Source organism: Nestor notabilis, unplaced genomic scaffold (genome assembly GCF_000696875.1).
Source record: "Nestor notabilis isolate BGI_N333 unplaced genomic scaffold, ASM69687v1 scaffold8673, whole genome shotgun sequence".
NCBI classification, from domain to species: Eukaryota; Metazoa; Chordata; class Aves; order Psittaciformes; family Psittacidae; genus Nestor; species Nestor notabilis.
The window spans coordinates 37163-58873 of NW_009920633.1; the positions used below are offsets into that span (position 1 = coordinate 37163).

General features: G+C 41.5%; 1 protein-coding gene across 1 annotated transcript in view; it reads right to left on the reverse strand.

The window, feature by feature from the left end:
- Positions 1-21387, reverse strand: part of POLR1A (polymerase (RNA) I polypeptide A, 194kDa) — a gene marked incomplete at its 5' end in the record, with an annotated part of 31247 nt that extends 9860 nt beyond the window's left edge. The window contains 24 exons of the mRNA XM_010010767.1: positions 578-745; positions 1390-1604; positions 2699-2920; positions 3698-3863; positions 4491-4573; positions 4766-4918; positions 5725-5823; positions 6155-6313; positions 6426-6508; positions 7876-8059; positions 8496-8639; positions 9316-9507; positions 9856-10110; positions 11228-11455; positions 12280-12402; positions 12622-12795; positions 13966-14128; positions 14808-14910; positions 15816-15902; positions 18274-18383; positions 18492-18577; positions 19460-19567; positions 19658-19807; positions 21169-21387. Of these exons, the coding sequence (XP_010009069.1) occupies positions 578-745; positions 1390-1604; positions 2699-2920; positions 3698-3863; positions 4491-4573; positions 4766-4918; positions 5725-5823; positions 6155-6313; positions 6426-6508; positions 7876-8059; positions 8496-8639; positions 9316-9507; positions 9856-10110; positions 11228-11455; positions 12280-12402; positions 12622-12795; positions 13966-14128; positions 14808-14910; positions 15816-15902; positions 18274-18383; positions 18492-18577; positions 19460-19567; positions 19658-19807; positions 21169-21387 (3674 nt within the window). The remainder of the gene's footprint in view (positions 1-577; positions 746-1389; positions 1605-2698; positions 2921-3697; positions 3864-4490; positions 4574-4765; positions 4919-5724; positions 5824-6154; positions 6314-6425; positions 6509-7875; positions 8060-8495; positions 8640-9315; positions 9508-9855; positions 10111-11227; positions 11456-12279; positions 12403-12621; positions 12796-13965; positions 14129-14807; positions 14911-15815; positions 15903-18273; positions 18384-18491; positions 18578-19459; positions 19568-19657; positions 19808-21168) is intronic.
- Positions 21388-21711: the final 324 nt, after the last annotated feature.

Genomic DNA, 21711 nt, shown 5'->3' on the forward strand with positions numbered 1-21711 from the left:
CTTCTTCCCTTGCTTCTCTGAAGTAAGACAACTATCTCTCACCTAAGGCATCGCACACCTAAGCACAAGGCTGGGGTCAGCACCCATGTTATGCAGAACAAGCAGGTGACTGGCGGGTAAACACGTGTGTGCTGCTAAAGACCAAACAGAAGAGCCAGGGGAAACCTGGCTGCTATAAAAACAGGTCTCTTTCTACACAGGTGATCATAATACTAAGCACACCATATTCCACAGTTGCAGTGAAATGTGGTGTGTGAAAGAAGTAGGTTTAATTGGAAGAGGTCAGCAGAGGGCAAAACCCACAGACCACAGTTTCTTTAGGTTTATACCATACTGACTAAAATACAGAAATGAATAAGCCATTTGCTCTACAACAGATAAGAGTCAGGGGCCTTCACAGATATTTTCTAACTGTAAAATAGCAAAACTTTAAAGTAGTTGTGAGGAGGCACAATTTACAGTTCAACTGAAGGACCATCTGCCCTCAGGATCACATAGATACCTGCCAGTGAGATTAAGCATTATCACCAAAGTGCCAAAAATGGCAAAGGACCCACTGAGAACACAGTTTTCTCACCTTGGAATACCCAATGTGACATTCATTTCACCTCTGCCAGCAAAGTGGAAGGTGTTCAGTGTCATCTGTGTGGAAGGTTCCCCAATACTCTGAGCTGCAAGGAGACCCACAGCTTCTCCCGGGTCACAGAGAGACCGTTGCCACTTTAAATACAACAAATCCTTCAATCTGAAGACAGGAAATGAGAGGTTTAGCTCGATGTACAGCTCAGTTTAGCTCAATGTACAAAATAAAGACCTTGGAAGAGACTGAAACATTGCTCAGTTCAATAAAGTTACCTCCTTCAGGCAATTTCTCCTGGAAGTGCATGGATAAACATACTCAAGAAACTGTAAAACTGTCTATCCCAATCTGATCTGACAAACACAGCCTATTAACACAGAACTGGGGCCTTGCCTTCTGATTCAGATTCCCAGAATGTCAAAAGATGCCATGTCCTCCCACTTGCTCACCTTAACTACCCTGCTAACTCCAAGGGTGGCAAAAGCATGGATTTTAAGTGTTACTATCAAGTATTAGTTTTTATGTAGAAGGACAGCAATACATTGCTGTTATTCCATAAAGCCTTTGCCCAAGCCCTTTAGCAGCATGGAAAACTCAGGTTTGGAAGAAACAGATGACCAGGACCTCTCCACCTCACACTGAGCACACTCGGCTTTCAGGAACCATTCTGAAACCCACTACTTTGTTTCACAAGGTCACAATAAAAACAAGAGTTGAGAAAGACTTTTCATCTTTAGCAAATTTAGTCCTAAAACAGGTATTGTGGTTCTTGGCTCAGTGCAAAGAAGTAAAGACACTAAAGTTATCACCTGTCAGAAGAAAGTACTGGGTGCACATAACTTTGTCTGTTCTCAGATTCCCATTTGTTGATATAATCTTCAACTCCATGTTCAAATGCTTCTGAAACAGATGCAAAATAAGTATCTGGACGCCAAACACCAAGGCTTGGGTCAGGGCACTTATTTGTCTTCTTCATATACTTTCTTCGTTTCTTCTCATCTAGGTCATACCACATCTTCAATAACTGAAAAGAAGAGGAGACTTTTAAGCAGACTGGTTTATCCACAATAAGATCAAACCCAAGTAACACAGCTTCCAGCAGCAATCAAGCAATAGCAAGGGAGAGGATTACCTGTCTGAAACTTAAGGGTGTAGGTAATGCAGCAAACAACTCAGCTACAAATATGGTTTTCTCTATTTTCTGATACTTAACACTTTTGATCCCAAACGATTTCAAGATTCTTTACAAAAAGTCTAACCATAATCAGTGAAATACAGCCCTCTAAGAATGATGATTTTAACTTGGGAGTGAACCCCCTCAATATACTTAAATCTTTACTTCTAACTGTCTAAAGCTGACAAAGGAGCTCTTCTGATTTTCAGTTCATAGAATCATGTAATGGTTTGGGTTGGAAAAGACCTTAAAGCTCATCCAGTTCCAATCCCCTGCCATGGGCAGGGACAGCTTCCACTAGAGCAGGTTGCTCCAAGCTCCATCCAACCCCAAGAGTCCAGCAAAGACCTTTAACATAGCTGCATCTTATGCATGCTGAGAAGTTTTATTGCTGTTCTACAGTCTTTCAAGTAACATTTCAAATGCTGCATTTAATAAATGAAAAAGTTAATACCTACCTAAAAAACACCAATACAGAAAATAAGCTAAACCTATCTTTATATGCCTTGCTTCTTAACAATGGAAGAATTGGCTTGTGACATGGAAGTCTGTCCACTGAGCTTTATAATATACTGAGGCTTAAGGAAGAGTACTTTTTTGAAACCTCAGGCAGGGCTGGCTCTGATCTTTGTATTTAAACAGGCTCTCATCCACCTAGCAGGTATCTGTGTACATGAGAAACACCCAAACAACCCGCCACCAAACAACCAAAACCAGTCACCCAAACCCACCCACAAACATGGGCTGGGTTTTAAAACCAGTTTTAACTCACTTTTTGGCCTCTGCCCTTGCACTAGTGCCTGCAGACTTTAATAATGACTCCCAGTTTCATCACCCATACAGCTGCCACAAGACTCCTTCAAAAGGTAACTTGTATAGTTAGACCATGAAACACTCTGCAACTTTTTTAAAGGGCTTGGTGAATTCAACTGTTTCTGTGTTACCTGTAAAGTAGCAGCATCTCTTCCATTTTTGATCTCACCCCCTGGAATCTGTGCTTTTACACTTGCCATTTTCTTTTGGGAAAACATCAGAAAACCTCCTTCTCTCTGCACTGAGTTTTGATGCCTGGCTCGCCACTTTTTGATGGCTTTAAATTGCTGGCTGGCTTGGTGAGACTCCATCCTTGCTAAAGCTTCATCCAGATGCTTTGTCTTCTGGATTACCTGTAAGAAAGTTATCTGTATGATTATCTGAAAGAGAAACAGCTTGCAGAGTAAATACTACAGAGAATACCTTTGTATCATCATTATTCTTCTATGTTCACTGTAGGGGAAAAGGCAAAGCAAACTGAAAAGGTCATCTGCTGCCACTCGGAATGTTCAGCTGCTGTAAAACAATTTTCAACACTAGTTTTCAAACAGAGACAAAAGTATGTGATAACTGCTAGTCTTTAGCAAGCAGTGATGCTACTGGTAAAAGGAAGTTACTCAAACCTGACAGACTGAAGAGTAAAGTTGTAGCATCATAGAATTACAGAATGGTTTGGGTTGGAAAGGACCTTAAGATCACCTGGTTCCAACCCCCTGCCATGGGCAGGGACACCTCACACTAGACCACGTCACCCAAGGCTCTGTCCAGCCTGGCCTTGAACACTGCCAGGGATGGAGCATTTACCACTTCCTTGGGCAACCTGTTCCAGTGCCTCAGCACCCTCATAGTGAAGAACTTCTTCCTTAGATATGTCATGTGTGTTTAATCCAAGTGCAGAGTTAGAACAGGGAAAGGGCTTGGTCCTCTGTTGAAACTGGATTGCTTAAATCATGCCACAGACTTAAGATTCACTTGTGCATTTTGGATACAATGGCAAATAAAAATGTAGGTTAATATGAGATTGACTGAGAGAAACAACTATGCCACTGGATCCCTAACAGAGATGCCAGATGTTAACTGTGCATTTCAGTCTCGCCCTTCATCCCATAAACATACGTCAGGTGTTCTACCTCATAGTTTTCTGCAATGAAAGGAAACTGCTTGGGTTGTAAGAATTGAGTTTTAGGAATATCAAGCCCATCTTCTCCATACAGAAACTGCACCACGCTGCCATCGCTATCTCGTACAGTCAGGTCATACTGAACAACCAGTCCTTCCAAATGCTTTATGATACACCTAGTCCAGAGGAAAACAAAACAGAACATGAAAAATTATAACCCTGTTAAAAGGATACAAAGCAACACGGATGATATAACTCTAACATGAAAAATACTGTTTTCCTTAAGATATTAAATGCACTGATAAGGAATTATGGAAGCCAAAAATCATACAGACACAACTCAGGTGAGATGTGTAATGATATTGCAAAGCTTTCTGCATGTTGCTCCCTGCAGTTTCCTTGGACTGAAGTGACTTAAAATGCAATGGCAAATTACTCTCCATCTCTGCTGTCACTCTTGAACAGTTGTCTGAAAGAAGGGAGCATCCCTCCTTTAGAACCCCTCACTACCCTCTGAAACAAGTAAAACTTCCCCTCTTCTTCTTGTGGCAAAGATAAACCAGTGTTGCCTGGATTCTGTATATTTTTACTTGTATCAGGAAAAAGATTTCTCCATAAGGAAAAGTTGTCACTGCTATGTCCCAGAGAGAAGTTACAGATGATAAAGTTCCCCTTGATCTAGTCCTCTAGTAAGTCAGCCTGTTCTGGGTTCAGCATTAAACCACTTCCTAAGTTCAACAAAATCCCTATTAACCAACCAACAGGACCTTTTAAAGGCTCAAATCCTAAAGCAAAGCTCTTACCTTTGCAGGTACCCAGAGCGGCTGGTTTTGACAGCTGTATCCACGAGCCCTTCCCTGCCAGCCATGCAGTGAAAGAAGAATTCCTAAACAAAAACACAATCCCATCAGCATCCTGCTGAGAGGCACACCAAGACTGGCAATTTATGCTCTTTCTCATAAGCTGTATGTGAAAGTAGGGTGAACAAGCATGATTTATCTAGAATTGCAGACACTCTGTATTAAAATAACAAGATTTAAATAACCTTCAGTATAAGCAGCAGCAGTATTAAACTTACAGAAGGTTTGATGCCAGTGAGAAACCTGCCAGTCACAAACCCTCCCGAGCTAGGGGAAAAATCATAAGGCTGGAAACACGGCAGGGATTTGCCAGATGCCATCAGTGGGGGTCTTCGACCTTCCAACTCAATCTGGCCCAGCAAACACGAAATCTGAATGTGGGGAGACAAAAAGGAAACATCACTCTTCCATCCAGCTTTTTTCTCACTGAAGTTCAACAACTGCTCTTGGAAGACACAGTAAAACACATTAAAATGTTCCCCAAATGTTCTTTAACTAAATGCTGATATGTTCATTAAATGTTCTTGCTACTGCTGGGCAGAAAAGATGTGTAGATCTCATCTGGTGGTTTTAAGTTATTTCAGCTCCTTGACTCATCCTCAGTATTTCCATTCCCATTCTGCATGTTCATTTTAATACAAAGAGATGTGAAACTGAAAATAACAGGTATTTTTTAGGTCCCTACATTCCCCTCACCACCTCTCAGCAGCGCATTAGATGGCCTTTTTATGGAGTGTTTCTTGCTTGGGGTCTGTGTTGCAGAAAGCAAAGTGAAAAAGCATCCTTGCCATTTCTAACAAAATCAAAGCAAAACTTAGTTCCTTTTCAGTAGTGGAAGAAGGAAACAGAAGAGTCAGTTTCCAACAGAGGTCAATAAAAGGTCTTTCTCCTCTAGTAGGTTTGTACTACCTACAGCATTTCTTCTAAGAAGGTGTGCTGTTGCTATAAATCCCAATGTACTGAGAAGTAACTCGAAAACAGAAGGTTATAATAAACACTGACTCTCCTCCATCACCCACTGAAGTCTTTATTACATTCTTGTAATGTTTTTCCATGCCAAAAGCCTCTCTTCCCAAAGCCCAGAATAAAAAATTTGCTTTGGTATGAAGATATCAACACAACAGCTTATATTCTAGGACAAAACACATGCAGTGCTAAGTGTTCTTGCTGTCATTACCTGCATTGTATTTACAGTGGATCCTTTGGCTCCTGACTGTACCATCAACTGCAAATTATTCTCTGGAAAGCTCCTGTGGAGACCAAGGGGCATACAAACCTAAAGAGATGTGGTGGGACAAAGGGAACAAAACCAAGCCATTACTAATAAAATAAGAGATCAAAGCAACTGCTGTTGAAGGCTTTGAAAAAGTGAAACAACGAATAATCACAACCATTCTTATTGATAAGTTTAAAAGTGTCTTGAATATTAAACCATCTTCTCATTCAGGGAGGAAAAGGTAGAGGTGGTGAGGCAGTATGTGAAGGCTTGTGCTGGGGACAGATGGAAAGCTTCAGCCTCCACAACAGTCAGGCACCCCTCATGGACATTATATTAACTTAGTAAGTCTCGAAATAAGATTAATATCCACAGAAGCCTCGATGCCAACCTTGTTAACTTCATTGTTGTAATTGTTTACTTCCTCCTTGAATTTCAGATCAACCATGTTAAAATCCCTCTGGTCTTTGCAGAGATGGGCATCCTGCCACTTCCCTTGGACCTCCTCACTTGAGGCTGTTTCTGGCAAATTAAGAGCAGCTCGAACAGCCTGAAAGTAAAAAATGGAGGGGTTTTTAGGTGCTAAGCAGGAGTGATTAAACAGGGCAGGATTTCAAACAGTTTTCATTATAGGGGGAAATACAATAGTGCAAGACACTTACTTCAATGCCATGCCGGCTTGACTTCTCAATGATCTTGTGTCTTCTGTGGTCTGCTTCAGGTTTAACCAAAATATCTTCAATCCCTGTTAAGAAAGAGAGAAAGAGGACACAATGATCTCAGCTGGAAAAGAATTGAGGGAGGAATGACACTTGGTGGATCTGGAGAGCAGAGCTGGAAAAGAAAGTCACTATTAAAGACACAGTAATTGTTAAACTCAGGCTAACTGAGAAGGAAAACTGAGTGGCTTTTTGAGGGAGAAGGCACAGGCTATCAAAACCCCATGCAATATGCACTAAGCCTAGCATTAAGGGTGCAAAATCAACTCCCTAATTTAGGAAGTCTTAACTTTAACAGCATCTGTAAAATCTTAATCAGCGCACTTGCACAAACAAATGAGCTTCAGGCTAACCACATCAAAATGGTTTTCCTCTTCCATCCACTTCAAACATCCTATTAGCTGAACTCTGCAGAATCTGACATTTCCTAGCTTTACTAAAAAGGTAAACTAAAAATACAGACCCTTGTGATGACAGGACCAGGAGCCAACCAGGAAAGGTTGGAAGCTTAATTCCTGTAAGCTATTTGTAAGGAGTCCTGCAAAAGTCACTAAAATGGTCACTAAAATGGCTGGAGCATGTGATGGATGGGGCTGAAAGATGTGTTTGTCCTTCAAAGGTATGAGGAAACAAAATTTTCTTCAAGAGAAAAAGAAATGTTGACAATGTATATGACCAAATGCTGGCACAGGGACACAGGGGGTTGTGCAGTCACTATCCCTGGAGATATTCACCACTTGACTGGACGCAGCCCTGCACAAGCTCCTCTGGCAGCACGTGCTTTGCACAGGGAGCTGTGTTAGATCACCTCCAGAGGTTCCTCCCAGCTTAAGTGTACAGCAGTTGTAGGGGGACAAGTGGGACACTTTACTAGTGAGCTGCACACACATTTACAAGGTAAAGGAGTATCTGGCCTTGTCACATGTCCTTCTATTTTCACTCCTTCTGTCCAGCCCTGCTCTCCTTTTCACTTTACAACCTTGTCTCTCCTACTTTATCTCCTTCTCCTGAACCTTATTCATCGCATCCCAAAGTCTTATTTTGCTCAGTCCCGAATCATCTCTTTTTCACCAAATCCCACACTCCTGCTCCAGTCCCACTTCTCTCTCTCTCATGTTTTAACTACCTAAGTGATCCCAGGCTCACTCCTAAGTAGTTTTTGCACCCTGGCTCTCTCTTATGTGCCTTACAGTCTATTAATCACCTTCCTCACTTCAGATGATCTCCTCCCTTTTCCTTGGCCCACAGCAGAGAGACGGTAGGTTCCTCACCACTGCTGTCTACCAGCTGACTGTGTTTGAGTGATCATACTGTGCCTTCAGATAAAAGCTAGTTTTATATGTCAGGAGGTGCTGCATTACAGCACTGGTGAGTTAGTCCTTGTATTACTCACCCATTGTAAATCCCCTGTACAGCTGCAAATAAGCAGTAAAGAGGCGTCCTAGACAGGTTAGCACTTTCCCACTGGTTTCACCCCCATAGATTTCATAGCAACAGTGGACCAGGCCATAGGCAGAGCTGCCAAAGTGAGCTTTGTCCAAGACTCCACAGAGTAATTCCCCTTTTCTGATAATAACCTGAAAAATAAAACACAGCTATTCAGGAAAACAGGAATTTTGATCTTATTATGGTCTCGGCACGTTTTTCTGTGTAATCTGCATTAAGATAGGTTTAAGTTGAAAAACCCCACATATTCTGAACAATTAAATATGGTCAGATTATCTATACTTCCAGAATTGATAGCAGAAATAAGACTTCTAACACTATCTGTATTTTTCTACCTATAAAAGTCAAACAATGAAGACACATGGTCTAACAAACCCAGATGGAATCTGTATCATCAGGATCAGAACAGTTTGTCCTGACTCCCCACATCTATCCTCTAATCACCACCTTCTGGCAGAAACTGTTGCTGAACATCTGCTTTTAACCTTCCTCCCTTCCCACTCCTCCTTTGTACATACAATTTTATCACAGTACAGCCCAAGCTCCAGAGTTGCTGCCCCAGCATACCTGAGACTCACACATTGAACCAAGATTCAGACATGGGTTTGCAGGCCCCTTTACCCAGGCTCTTCCACCAATCTTGGCTTTCCCAGTCAAATTCAGTGGGACGTGGTTTTCTGGGATGATGTTTATTAACAATGTAGAAACAACCTATAAGGAAGCAGGAAGAGTGGCAGGAACTATTTATTTACCATATTTCCTTCTCCATGTAAGGAATTCGACATAGAGGAGAAAAGCAACATCCTATATATGTATCTCTCCACTGACAGCAAAGCTTTGAAAGCTTGGAAATCTGAATTTATAGGGCAGGAATGTCCTCTTCCTACTCTAATGTTTGAAAGATCAATGAGCTGAGACATAATTATTCAGAAATATAATACTTGGATCGAATGTTAAACTCTCTTTAATAGTAGAAAATGGAGCACTTACTTCCCAGATATTACATCAACATAATGATGATCTCAACCAAAAAGTCAAATGCCAGAATATTTACCTACAGCCTCTAAGTTCAGGGATTTAAATGCATTGATTGGTGTAACGTACTTTACTCTGACCAACAAATTCCTTCTCTGCTTCCATGCCTGTAAACTGCAGCATTATGCTTCTATCTGCAACACTGTGCAGAGCAGCAAGTAAAAGAACTATTCCAATTCATCTTTTAACTGGGAGATGACTCTCATAGCTCAATAACACACTTCAAGATCTATGTGGTGTTGATTAGATGAGGGGTTCTGACTTTTCACAATCAGCAGCACTGGTTTTAACATCAGCATTCTGCTTACTTTGGAATCAGCAGCATTCTTTAACCCAATATGTGATGAACTACCTGCTTTCCTGTCCATAATCGCTGTGGTTTCATAATGGCAGGGGGAAACACTTTAATTCTTCCTTTCTTGTCTGTTAGTCCTCGGTAAACAAGCTCCATATATTGCTCTCTGGTGAAGAAGCAGCCACGGATTGTCATGCTGACTCCAGAAATCATGTGGTCCTGGATCAAGCCAGGAAGTGGCTTCCCATCCTAAAGAGGTCACAAGAAGAAAGGGTTGGAGGGGATAAGTCATGTGCTAACAGGTCCCAAAATGATCCCAGCACTGGATAAAAGCACTGAAGTTATTTGTAAAGAGCTCGTCATCACAGCACAACTCTCTACTAAATCTCTTCTGGACACTGTTGTAAAAGGAATGATGTTGTTTGGATGTGCTGGGTCTGCTTTAGACAAAGAGAACCACAAGTGGAGACAGAACAGAAACCAGGAATAAATTACAAACCCAGAAATCTCATTATCATTAGACAAAGCAAAACAAGCAAACAAACAAAATGCAAGTGATTCCAGGTAGGAATAGATTTATCTGCCAGTTTTCCTTACCTTTGGAACCAGATACTGCTCGTCAGTAAAGGCTAAGGTGTAAGCTTCTGCTCTACCCAGCTCACTCTGTGGGAAATGGGCATTCATTTCATCCCCATCAAAATCAGCATTGTAAGCCTTGCAGTTGGCATAGTGAAGCCTCAGCACTTTCTCTCCAGGCAGGATTCGGGCCCGGTGAGCCTGGATGGAAGGTCTGTGGAGAGTGGGCTGGCGGTTCAGTAAAAGGACATCTCCGTTTTTAATATGTCGACATACCTGTAAGAGAATTTTGGTTGCTGCCTACAAGGCACTTCCATGCATGCCTCTGGGAAGACAGCACCTTAAAATACACACACACACTAACCATTGTTTTCTACTATTGACATTCTGCTTTGTAAGAGAATCAAGAGTTCTTGTCCCTGAACACCCTCTGGCCTCCACCAAACCGCTCTCTAAGGCTGCACATCCTCCACTGACCACAGGGATCAAACCAAGTCAAGAGCATGCAACACCACACTCTACCAATCTCTCCTCTCCCTTGGCATTATAGGGATCAAAGATTGAAAAGGAAAGAAAATTATGCCATTTGTAAATGAGAAAATAAGGTATTTAGCCAAAGCACACTGGGATGAACTGGTAGTATATGTCACCATACACCCAGCACCGGACAGCCTTGAGTAAGATAATACTATGACACAATAGCTGAAGCAGAGGCCAGGGATCTCCAAGTTGTAATTTCAGCTCTGACTACAACACAATATATTCTTATCTAGAACAGAGACTCTCAAAACAGTCTCATTTCAATTTCTCTGTCAGTAACAGCCATACATCCATTTAAGTGATTATAAATAGGAGTATGACACACTTTGTACAGTCTAAATACTGTTCGGTTTAGCTCTGTGACAGGTTCCAAGAGAACTGACACCACAGAAATAGTCCTATTAAATCTCTACCACATCTTTATAAGAGACAGGGGTATACATAAAAAAACACTGTAAAGACTATTCCAATATCTATTCCTTCCAGTACTTAAAGGGGTCCTACAAGAGAACTGGAGAGGTACATTTTACAACAGCATATACTGATAGAACATGGGGAAATGGCTTGAAACTGAAAAAGGGGAAATACAGATTAGATATCAGGAAGAAAATTTTTACTGTGAGGGTGGTGAGGCCCTGGCACAGGTTGCCCAGAGAAGCTGTGGCTGCGCCATCACCACGCTCACAGTAAAGAACTTATATCCTTATATCTAACCTGAACTTCCCCTGTCTAAGTTTGAACCCATCACCCCTTGTCCTCTCACTACAGTCCCTGATGAAGAGTCCCTCTGATTAGCAAGGACAAAAGCTACCACAGATGTAGGGGTCTCTGACAAGCCCTTTGTCATACTCACAATCTTCAGCCCTGACTGTGGAGCACCTGAAGAAGGAGTGAGGAGCTGCTTAGCTATGGCTTCCCTCTGGGTCAGGCTGCTCGCGCTCAACACTGTCCGAGATCCATCTTCATTAATGACCATGGAAGCCCCAGGGTGCACCTTTGGGCCATTTATGACAGCCTGCCTCAGCTCTTTGACATTCCAGGGAGTGACTGGCTGGGGGTAAGTCAATTTGGTAGCAAATACCTACAGAGGAAGAAAAAGAGGTGAGAAATAACAAGTTGTGCAACTTTGGCTTAAAACAGTACTAAGTCACTGAGAAAATCATGTCAAATGTTACCTCGTACAATATAAACATAAACTACTTTAAGCTCTTGGATGCATCTCCTCAATCTACTGTCATGCCAAATAAATACATTTCTGTTTTAAAATCCTCTACCTTAAGAACGGGAACTATGTCCTTTTTATGATTTTCTACTGCAGCAGAAAAGGAAAACTCAATTAGCAAGTAAATAAATGAAAGAACAATTTAAGATTCTGCAATAAATTGATACAGGGAAAAAGGTGTATTATCACCAGGCCCACTATTTGCAGAGAGGCAAGCAGAAAAGACGATGTAATGCAAAACTTGATTTCAGGCTTGCTGTCACCTCTGTGTGGTTAAAAATCATTAAGGATGAATGAAGTTGGTGATCTTATTATGGCTTTTTCTTAAGGCTGCGACAGCTGTCACAAGATACACTGTACAGAGACCACAGGAGGAACAGGATCTACTTATAAAGTCTGCACTAATTCATAATCCTAAGAAGCAAGTATAGCTTTTCTTTTCTTAATCCTCTTTCCCAGATGTTGTGTCAGTGCAATGGTAAGAATTTCCTGCTCTTCAATGTTCCTTCTTTATCAACACACAGTAGTAACGCAGAGCTATGACACACTGTGTGGGAAGGAAAGAGTCCAGAGGAATTAGAAAATCTCTGTATTTTCAAGTACTTGCTATGTAGTTGAGAGTGTTACAGTGTAGTTCAGTCCCCAGCTGCACCAAAAAGAAACACTCCTTTATTTTTTCTTACCATAGGAATGCCAATCTCATTGGTACCAATGTACATATCAGGGCAAATGACTGATCGAGCAGCAAAATCCACACGCTTTCCCATCATGTGCTTGCGGAACAGCCCTTCCTTTTTCTCCAAGAGCTTTGAAAACAGAAGTTCATGATTAAAACATGAAAGCACACAACATCTGTCACATCACTGCAACATCTGTTATGTGTCTGTAATGATGATAAGTATCATGAAAATGCCTATGTACTAGCCACAAATATTCCACTTATTTCATATTCCATCAACTTGTCTTGTTTTAACTGTCTGTGACACACAAAGTCTGAAGTCTCTAAGATTCTGTCTGCCACCCACCTGACGAATACCAGGGTATTTTTCTGTCATTAGTTTGTCCATATCACTATCAAATACAATGTTGACATGGCTCTGAAGACGAATCCAAGCGTTGTACAGCTTATCTGCAATGCTCTGGCCTGGAATCATTGTCAGGACAGAATGGTCCAGAGGTTCATTATCCTCTCCCGTTTCCTATAGGAACAGAAATCAGAAACTTAAGATTTAACAAAAATAGCTTCTTTTTACTAGGCTGAAATGGTATTAATTATAGATTTTACTAGGCTGAAATTATATGTATTAAATAGCACATGAAACATTGAACACTATTTTGCACCTCATTCGAGACACTAAATAAATAAAGAAAGCATTAACAATGTAAACTTAACTTTCAGATGAATATAACCAAGTGCCCCAGGCAGGTCTGCTGTCAAGCTTTAAAAACTGGATGGGAGATCTCCAAAGACCACAGCTACATATACCCGTGGGATTTCAAAAAATGATTGCTAATCCATCATTTCCTGGTAAGTGACAGCCTTCTTTCCAATTAGATGTTACTGGTTAGTCAGTGCATGCTACGAATCACTTTGCTACCAGAAAGTTCTATTCTTAGATGACAATAATGTAAATCCAAGAGCTGTTATCACCTACATCACTTCGTTTTCACAGTTGATGTATCAGTCGCATCTGAATCTCATTAAACTGTCACGTTTTAGAACATGCCTCCACCTAGTGGCTAAATTCTGAGTAACTAACAACTGGTTTATGTTCAAGATGTAAATCAAGCTCAGCAGAAACTAAATCTAGTATAAAACAACCTTCAATAGAACAATTGATGAACAAATAGGAAAAGAGGCATGGTGACATACATTATTATTTACCACTGTATGACCATGTCGACTGGTTGGTAGCAAACAGGCTTTGTTACTGATTAATGTTACTTGTGAATTTCTTGGTTCTATTTAGGCATCAATAGTCAAAAATAACCATGATCACAACTGGCTCTACTAGGCATAGAAGACAAAGTGGTTTCCCCCTTCCATCATTTTTCAGTTTATGAGATGCTGGAAAGGTTTTATTGTGATCTGTTTGTACTGTATGTATCTTATTCTCTTGTAACAGGAGCCTGTTTTGTCTCATATACAGTAATCTAATATAAAATCCCTGACTAAAGGAGTCTGCATAAAATGTTTTTCCCTTTGCACCAGGTGGGTGAGCAGAAAGAGACATGGGAGGGCTGAACCTATGTAGAACATCTCCAGCGTTACACACTCCAACTGTTATTGGAACAGTTTAAATAGGAGCCTACCTGAGTTCAACCCACACATCCAAAGAGCAAAGACTAAGATAACCAGCAACTCTTACTGTTTGGATTTGTTCTTCTGTAAATTTTATTGGCTGACATTGTTCCTTTGCCATGAAAACCAAGAGCTTCCGTATCATTCTGGCGTCTTTCATGACAGCCTGCAGGTTCACGGTCTGACCATTTGTGAACAGTCGGTCTCCAACGCGATTTACAGGACGATACCTACAGCAGATCAAAATCATCTTAGAAGATTAAAGCCACTGAGAAGTAGCATGGTAAACCTCAAACATTCATAGAATGGTTTGGGTTGGAAAGGACCTTAAGATCATCCAGTTCCAACCCCTCTGCCGTGGGCAGGGACACCTCACACTAGACCATGTCACCCAAAGCTCTGTCCAACCTGGCCTTGAACATTGCCAGGGATGGAGCTTTCACCACTTCTCTGGGCAGCCTGTTCAGTGCCTCAGCACCCTCACAGTAATGAACTTCTTCCTTATATCCAACCTGTACTTCCCCTGTTCAAGCTAAGTCTTCAATTCATGAAAAACAACCCCTCTAAACGAACAGTGAGCATTTAAAAATGCATATATTACACTGGGACAGTCATAAAAGCGGAATGATTCCTTAATAAGAAATTCCACCAGTATTATACATTTACAGTATTCAATAATAACTTAAAATACTAATACTAAAATACAAGTTTTTCACAATTAGTATTTTAGTCTTTTAACAAACTCATTTGAAGTTATAATAAAACTTATCATCATGCTGTGTTTGTTTAGTATTTAAACACTACACTAACACTTTAGTCTGTACTGCAGGTGTTTGTATCTCTGATTCCCGCAAAAAGTATCTGCTAAACCCTGTGGCTTCTACACAGGCACTTTTGGGGAAATTTTACCTTGAAGGAGGTACCACAAGTAGATCCAGAAAAAACATGTCTGGGCTGAACTCTGAATTCTCATGGGGATCCATCCCAGGGAATAGATAATGCAAAAAGAAGCCTAAAAAGATTCAATATAAAAGATTAACTCATTTTCAGTTATTTGTTTGGGAGTCCAAACCCCCAGACTGGTACATGACACTGCTTTGGTTTTTCCTGGAAACTGCAGTCAGATTCAGAGCACAGGGAACTCAGAAGAAGAGACCACTAAATACATTCTCAGTCTTTAACCAGTGGAGAATCACCGAGTGGTTTGGGTTGGAAGGGACCTTAAAGCTCATCCAGTCCCAATCCCCTGCCATGGGCAGGGACACCTTCCACTAGAGCAGGTTGCTCCAAGCCCCTGTGTCCAACCTGGCCTTGAACACTGCCAGGGATGGGGCAGCCACAGCTTCTCTGGGCACCCTGTGCCAGCGCCTCAGCACCCTCACAGGGAAGAGCTTCTGCCCAAGAGCTCATCTCAATCTCCCCTCTGGCAGGTTAAAGCCATTCCCCTTGTCCTGTCCCTACAGGCCCTTGTCCAAAGCCCCTCTCCAGGTTTCCTGGAGCCCCTTTAGGCACTGGAGCTGCTCTAAGGTCTCCCCTTCAGGAGCCTTCTCTTCTCCAGCTGCCCCAGCCCAGCTCTCTCAGCCTGGCTCCAGAGCAGAGCTGCTCCAGCCCTCGCAGCATCCTTATGGCACTCCATATTATATCAGGTGCAGCACCATGTGAGCATCGAATTCTCTGTCAACAACAATCATGATTTGTGGGGAGCCACAACCTGAGAATAGCTGATCAAACTTTTGACGAAATCCAGCTCTCTACTTTCACTAGCCACCATCCTCCTGCCACACAACCTATCCTGCAGCCAGGAGCACTTAAGGCAAAAGGTAAAGATTTGATAAGGAGTTCACAAGGGAATATTTGCAGACTTTGCCCACTAAATGATATAGAAACCAAAGTAATATTGTTCTTAACAACCATTACCTTCATTCTTCCACAGAGCCACAATGTATTCCTTGGCAGTCATGGGTGTCAGGTATCCTCTCTTTCCCAACTGGCTTTCATCAATAACTGAAAAATAATAATAAAAAAATCTCTGTGGGAATACGAAATGAACTAAAGAGCCTTTCCAGCATGGAAAAAATAAGCCACTTCTGTGACTAATGGATATCAGTGTAAGTAACTGAAACAAAGCTCAGCTTTAACATCTAAAGTACATGCGTTATCTGATTAATGGTGAGCTGGACCCCTTCTTCAAGTGATCTCATCCACTGACCAACGCAGAAATCAAGAGTCCCCCTGCAGCTGGGGAACACAGAAGTGGGATTCAAGTACCACCAGTGAGATCAAGGTTCCCATGAAATACCCAACTGGATGAGACAATAGCACCAGCAGCAATCCATCTATATTATAAGTTAAAGTAAGGGCAAGCTATATGTCAGTGAGGAAGGAAAAACATGTGGGTTTGCTACCAAAAAGCAGAAAGATAATTTTCATTAAAAAAGCCAGAAACACCAAGTCTCAATTTCCACTTCTCCTGCAGCCCTTTGTGTCCCAGCGAAGCCAGAGTGCACAACCTGACAAAGCGCAATTCTCCCATGACCTCGGATGAAGTTTTCTACTCTTGTTTTGGCTAAGGTCCAGAAATACAGAATTTTCCAACCCTGAAACTTCAATTCCCCATTCCTTCCCACAGAAAACCTTTCCATCCCTTAAACACAAAAGCATCAATGCCAAGGTTAAAAGTACTCCCTCCAAGATTCAATCCAATGAGTTTCCATGACACAAGCTATGCAGAATGTACATAACAGCCCATCCCATTTCAGAAGATGTAATGAAAGTAATTGAGTGGTGTCACAGTGTTGGTCTGAACACTGACAAGAGGAAGATACTTCTTACCTGTACTTCAGCTCTGAATGTTAACAGAGACTGAGAATATGGCTAGCCTTGAAGCTTTCTGTGGTAAGGCAAGGTATTTAATCTGGCAACTCTCCAGACCTTCCAGAACAACCATTTTCTTCACTAGTACAATAAAACACACACTCAGACTTCAGACAGTCCTAAAGGGGCTCAAATAAAAAGCCCCATGTAATACTCTACAATATAACTGAGTGAAATCAGAGCTGTCACTCAAGAGTAGTAACACTGGGATATGCAAACTTTCCTGACTTTGTTGAATGCGTTATGGACAGGATGTTAAATGTGTTACAGACAGGATGTTAGAAGTGGAAAGGTCAGATCTTGGCTTAAAAACTATCATGGACATTGTGCTTCTTCAGCCACAAATTGAGAGATTTCACCTAGTATTTAAACCACTAGCAAATGGAACAAGCCCTTTACATAAATCTTTTCTAAGGGTTAAATAACTCACACACAAATCTGCTTTGATTCTACCTGGCTGTGTAAAGGATCAAGGATACAAGAAGAGGAAAAAAGTAAGTTTAAAGTGATTCAAACACTAGGTTAATTAAGCCTGGAATGTTTCATCTACTTCTGTAAGAATCTGGATTACTTGATTTTCTTTCTGAAATAAGGTTGGTCATCTTCCTCCTAGTTAATTTTTAATCTGATTTCTCTGTTTTAAAAATCTAGCAGAAAATCATCTACCTGCCAAAAATGAAGTGCCCTAAAGCCATGGTAGAGTTGATACAGATTATGGTTTTGTACTTCTTTTCCTGACATACAGACACTTGAAGCTGCAAAAGCACAGAAGTCTGGCAAATAAAGAAATTCATTGCATTCAGGTTGTCCTGGTTTCAGCTGAGATAAAGGTACTTTTATTCCTAGTAGTTGGTGCAGAGCTGTGATTTGGCTTTGGTCTGACAATAATGCTGGTAACACACCCATGTTTTAGTTGTTGCTCTTACCTGACTAATGACTTCTCAGTCTAAAGCCCTGCCAGTGAGAACGGGCACAAGAAGCCAGAGAGAGGACACCTGACCCAAACCAGCCGAAGAGGTATTCCATACCACAGCACGTCATGCCCAGTATATAAATTGGGGGGAGTCACCTGAAAGGGACGGATCGCTGCTTAGGTTGGGCTGGGCATCGGCTGGCGGGTGGTGAGCAGTTGTATTGTGCACCACTGCTGTTTGTTGGGGTTTTATTGTTTTATATCTCTTTTTGTTATTTCCCTTTCCATTCTTACTAGTAGTAGTGTTAGTATTATACTGTACTTTAATTACTAAGCTGTTCTTATCCCAGCCCATGGGTTTTGCCTTTCTTCTGATTCTCCTCTGCATCCCACTTGGCGGGGAGTGAGCAAGCAGCTGTGTGGTACTGACTTGCCAGCTGGGGTTAAACCATGACAGGGGTACTCCTCTACTGCTGAGCTTCCTGGTTTATTCCCATTTTTGATAAAGCAGTCACAAGTGCATAGGTAGGAATCTTAAATACAGGAAAAGAAGTGCAAATATGTTTGAGTAGGAAACAAACATCTTACCTGCTGGCTCATCTGTACGGCTTTCCTCTCCCGACTTATGGTACACTGTAGAAGGATAGACTACTGTCAGCTTGCTGTTGTGCTCTTTCCGCACTAGTGATCTCCTAGATCTTCAAGGAAAAACAAGAAAACCAGGAAAGGTGGACAGAAGTTAATACAAAGGTTCACAACATTTAACTTCACACCAGCTATTTACTTCTTCATGCAGTTAAACTTACTTGCAGTTTGGGCATTTCTTTGAACCCATGTGTGCTTTCCAGAACTGTGCTATTAGTTTATTTCTACAATCACAAACATTTTTGACCTGATAAAGAAAAGGAGAAAAACCCAACTTTAAATAATGAAATAACAAAAATAAATAAGAACATTTGATATGAAGAATCCATTAAACATTACACAATTCATGTTAACTATCCACACAAACATGATATTGTATCAATGCACACAAGTCCTTGTATTGATTTAATTCATGCTTTGATCCCTACTCTTCTACCATCACCTTCCCATATTTGCTGGAAACATACAACCTGCAGTGCTCACCACCCTCCTTTTTCAATTTATTTCAGAAATAATGCCAAATTTTACAGCTTTTCTCTAATGTGATTTAAGAACGTAAAAGATGGAGAAAAATTACTTCTGTATAATTTACAAAGTGCTTCAGGTTAGTTTTGAAGCCAGTGACTAAGGAATTAAACTTGGCTTATGAACAAATCTGCTCTAAGATGTCAGACCTTCAACCATCTTCTTCATTAACGTTTTCCTTTAACAACATACATTAAGCTGCATTTAATTGGAAATACAAATTCAATTACAAAACTCTCTTGAAAAATCTCACTGTAATTGTGCAGATTTGGTGGATGCATAAGTGCTCCCACCAGCTGGAGCAACACACAGAGAAGCACCAACATCTGTAGGTAAGGTACTGACAGCAGTTTCACATTATTTTTATATGAAATTTACACCATCAAAACAGTTCCCTACACAGAAACCTAACAGTTCAACTAATAGGAAATAAAATCTCTTTAAGCTTAACCTCAGACATTTCACTCCAAAAGTCCTCCAACTATAACACAGCTTATAACTCCAGGACAGTATCTACAGTCTACACAAAGACAGACTTTCTTGCACATCACTGTTTTAGGACAACAAAACCCAAGATCTCAGGAGAAGCACTGACTGTACTCACATTTGAACACTGATCTTTTACTTGGTAACTCTGTAGTATTTCCTGAACATGGCGATTTAGCTCTTCTTCAATTTCTGAACCTGTTGCATCTGCACATTGCTCTAAAAACTAAAAGAAAGAGAATATAAGAAATGGGGATAGCTCTAAACTCACAGGACTATCAAGACAAAAAGGACTGGGGAATTACACAGTACTTGCCCTGTTCAGAACGACTTCAAGATCATGGACAGCATGAAGCAGCCCTTTCTCCAGAACCTTCAGCTGACTCAGCAGTAAGTGAACCACACCTCGAGTACATGTCAGCATGTGACAATTTAAACAAGAACCTCGAATGAGGAGGTATAATTTCTGGAAAGAAAGGGGGGAAAAAAAGTTACCCTGGTGTATTTCCTAGCTTGAACAGTATGCAAGTAGATTTCTTTGAATTTAGAGAAGGTGCTGCTATAGTTGAGAAACCAGACTGAATCATAAAGAACTGGACTGGGGAAAAAAGACTTTCAACCACACAAATTCCTATGCAAAACATGATCTGTAGACAAACTATCTGCAGGCTGTCTAAATAACAGACACAGTAAAACCCATGTACTTCTACAGCAACTCTGGGACCAAAGCTGCTCTTACACAGCACTGTGATTACAGCTTCTAATGGCTTATGCTTGTTTTATGACAAAAGGACAATGTGGTACCCAAAAGTCCATACTAGTAAAATTAAAGGTTCTGGTAACAAGTACTATCAGTGTCCCTCAGGATGACTCATGCAACCACATTCTCCTCCAGCTCTGGGAGGATATCAGTGGTTTTTATTATTCAGCATAGCTCTGCACACAACTGAAGGCTGGAATTACTGCTGCATGATTTTATTCCTTGGTCAAATACAAGTATTTTACTTCAAACGTGGGACAAGACTAGAAGTGGGATGGAACTCATACTAACTTCAGCCATCTGAAAGTGAGGGGTTTAGTCTCAATTGGCATCCTGTGCAGGAGCCAGCTACTGCAAATAAGGAGATCAGCCCCTCAGGAGGGAAATTCATCACAACCCAGGTTCCTGTTACAGGCCAGATGAACCTTCTTCTGCAAGTACTGCAAACAGCCTCACTCCCCAGACTGCAGAAAGAGCTAAAAACTACAATCAGATTAGATCACAGAATCCCAGACTGGTTTGTCTTGGAAAGGACCTTAAAGCTCATCCAGTTCCAACCCCCTGCCACAGGCAGGGACACCTTCCACTAGAGCAGGTTGCTCCAAGCCCCTGTGTCCAACCTGGCCTTGAACGCTGCCAGGGATGGGGCAGCCACAGCTTCTCTGGGCACCCTGGGCCAGCGCCTCAGCACCCTCACAGGGAAGAGCTTCTGCCCAAGAGCTCATCTCAATCTCCCCTCTGGCAGGTTAAAGCCATTCCCCCTTGTCCTGTCCCTACAGGCCCTTGTCCAAAGCCCCTCTCCAGGTTTCCTGAAGCCCCGTTAGGCACTGGAGCTGCTCTAAGGTCTCCCCTTAAGGAACCTTCTCTTCTGCAGGCTGAACCAGCCCAGCTCTCTCAACCTGTCTCCATAGGAGAGATCCTCCAGCCCTGAGCAATCTTCACGGCCCTCCAAAATAAGGCAAATCCTACTCTTACAGCCAGGAATTCTCTTATATTTAAAAGATGACCCTTTGAAAAAACACCCACATGAAGCACATGTGCAGACTGAGCATCACCAGCATACATACATCAAAAAACAGAGGGTTGTAGACAGTCAGGGGCAGCTCTATATGGCCAAAATGACCAGGGCAGTTGCTGAAGTTCTGCATGCAAGTTGCACACACTTCTCTGGAGTCTGGAGGTCCCAAAGCCAAGTCGTAGAGTCCATTAGTGGCTGGATTCCCCACATTGTCCAAGTACTGAGGATTTGTTATAGGTTTTACACTCAGTTTCCTGAAGTTGGAAGAAAAGCACAAAAATCAGTGGCAGAAAACAGCCATGGGATACACATTTGAATGATACAATCAGCACTGTCATTCAGTATCTATACAATTCTTTATTGATGAAAACATCTTTCTGAGGGCATTTTACACATGCAGTGGGAATTTCTGTACCGTTGATTTTATTATCTGAGTACAATCATTCACATCACAGCAAATACTTCTCTTCTACCTTTAGCCATGCTATTAAGAAGACAAGTGATTTTGTCTGCATGTCCTCTCAAGAAGTGGGAGAGGTATAAACCCAAGAGCAGCGCAGCCTTTGTCCTCATGAAGTGAGTTTATGCTGCA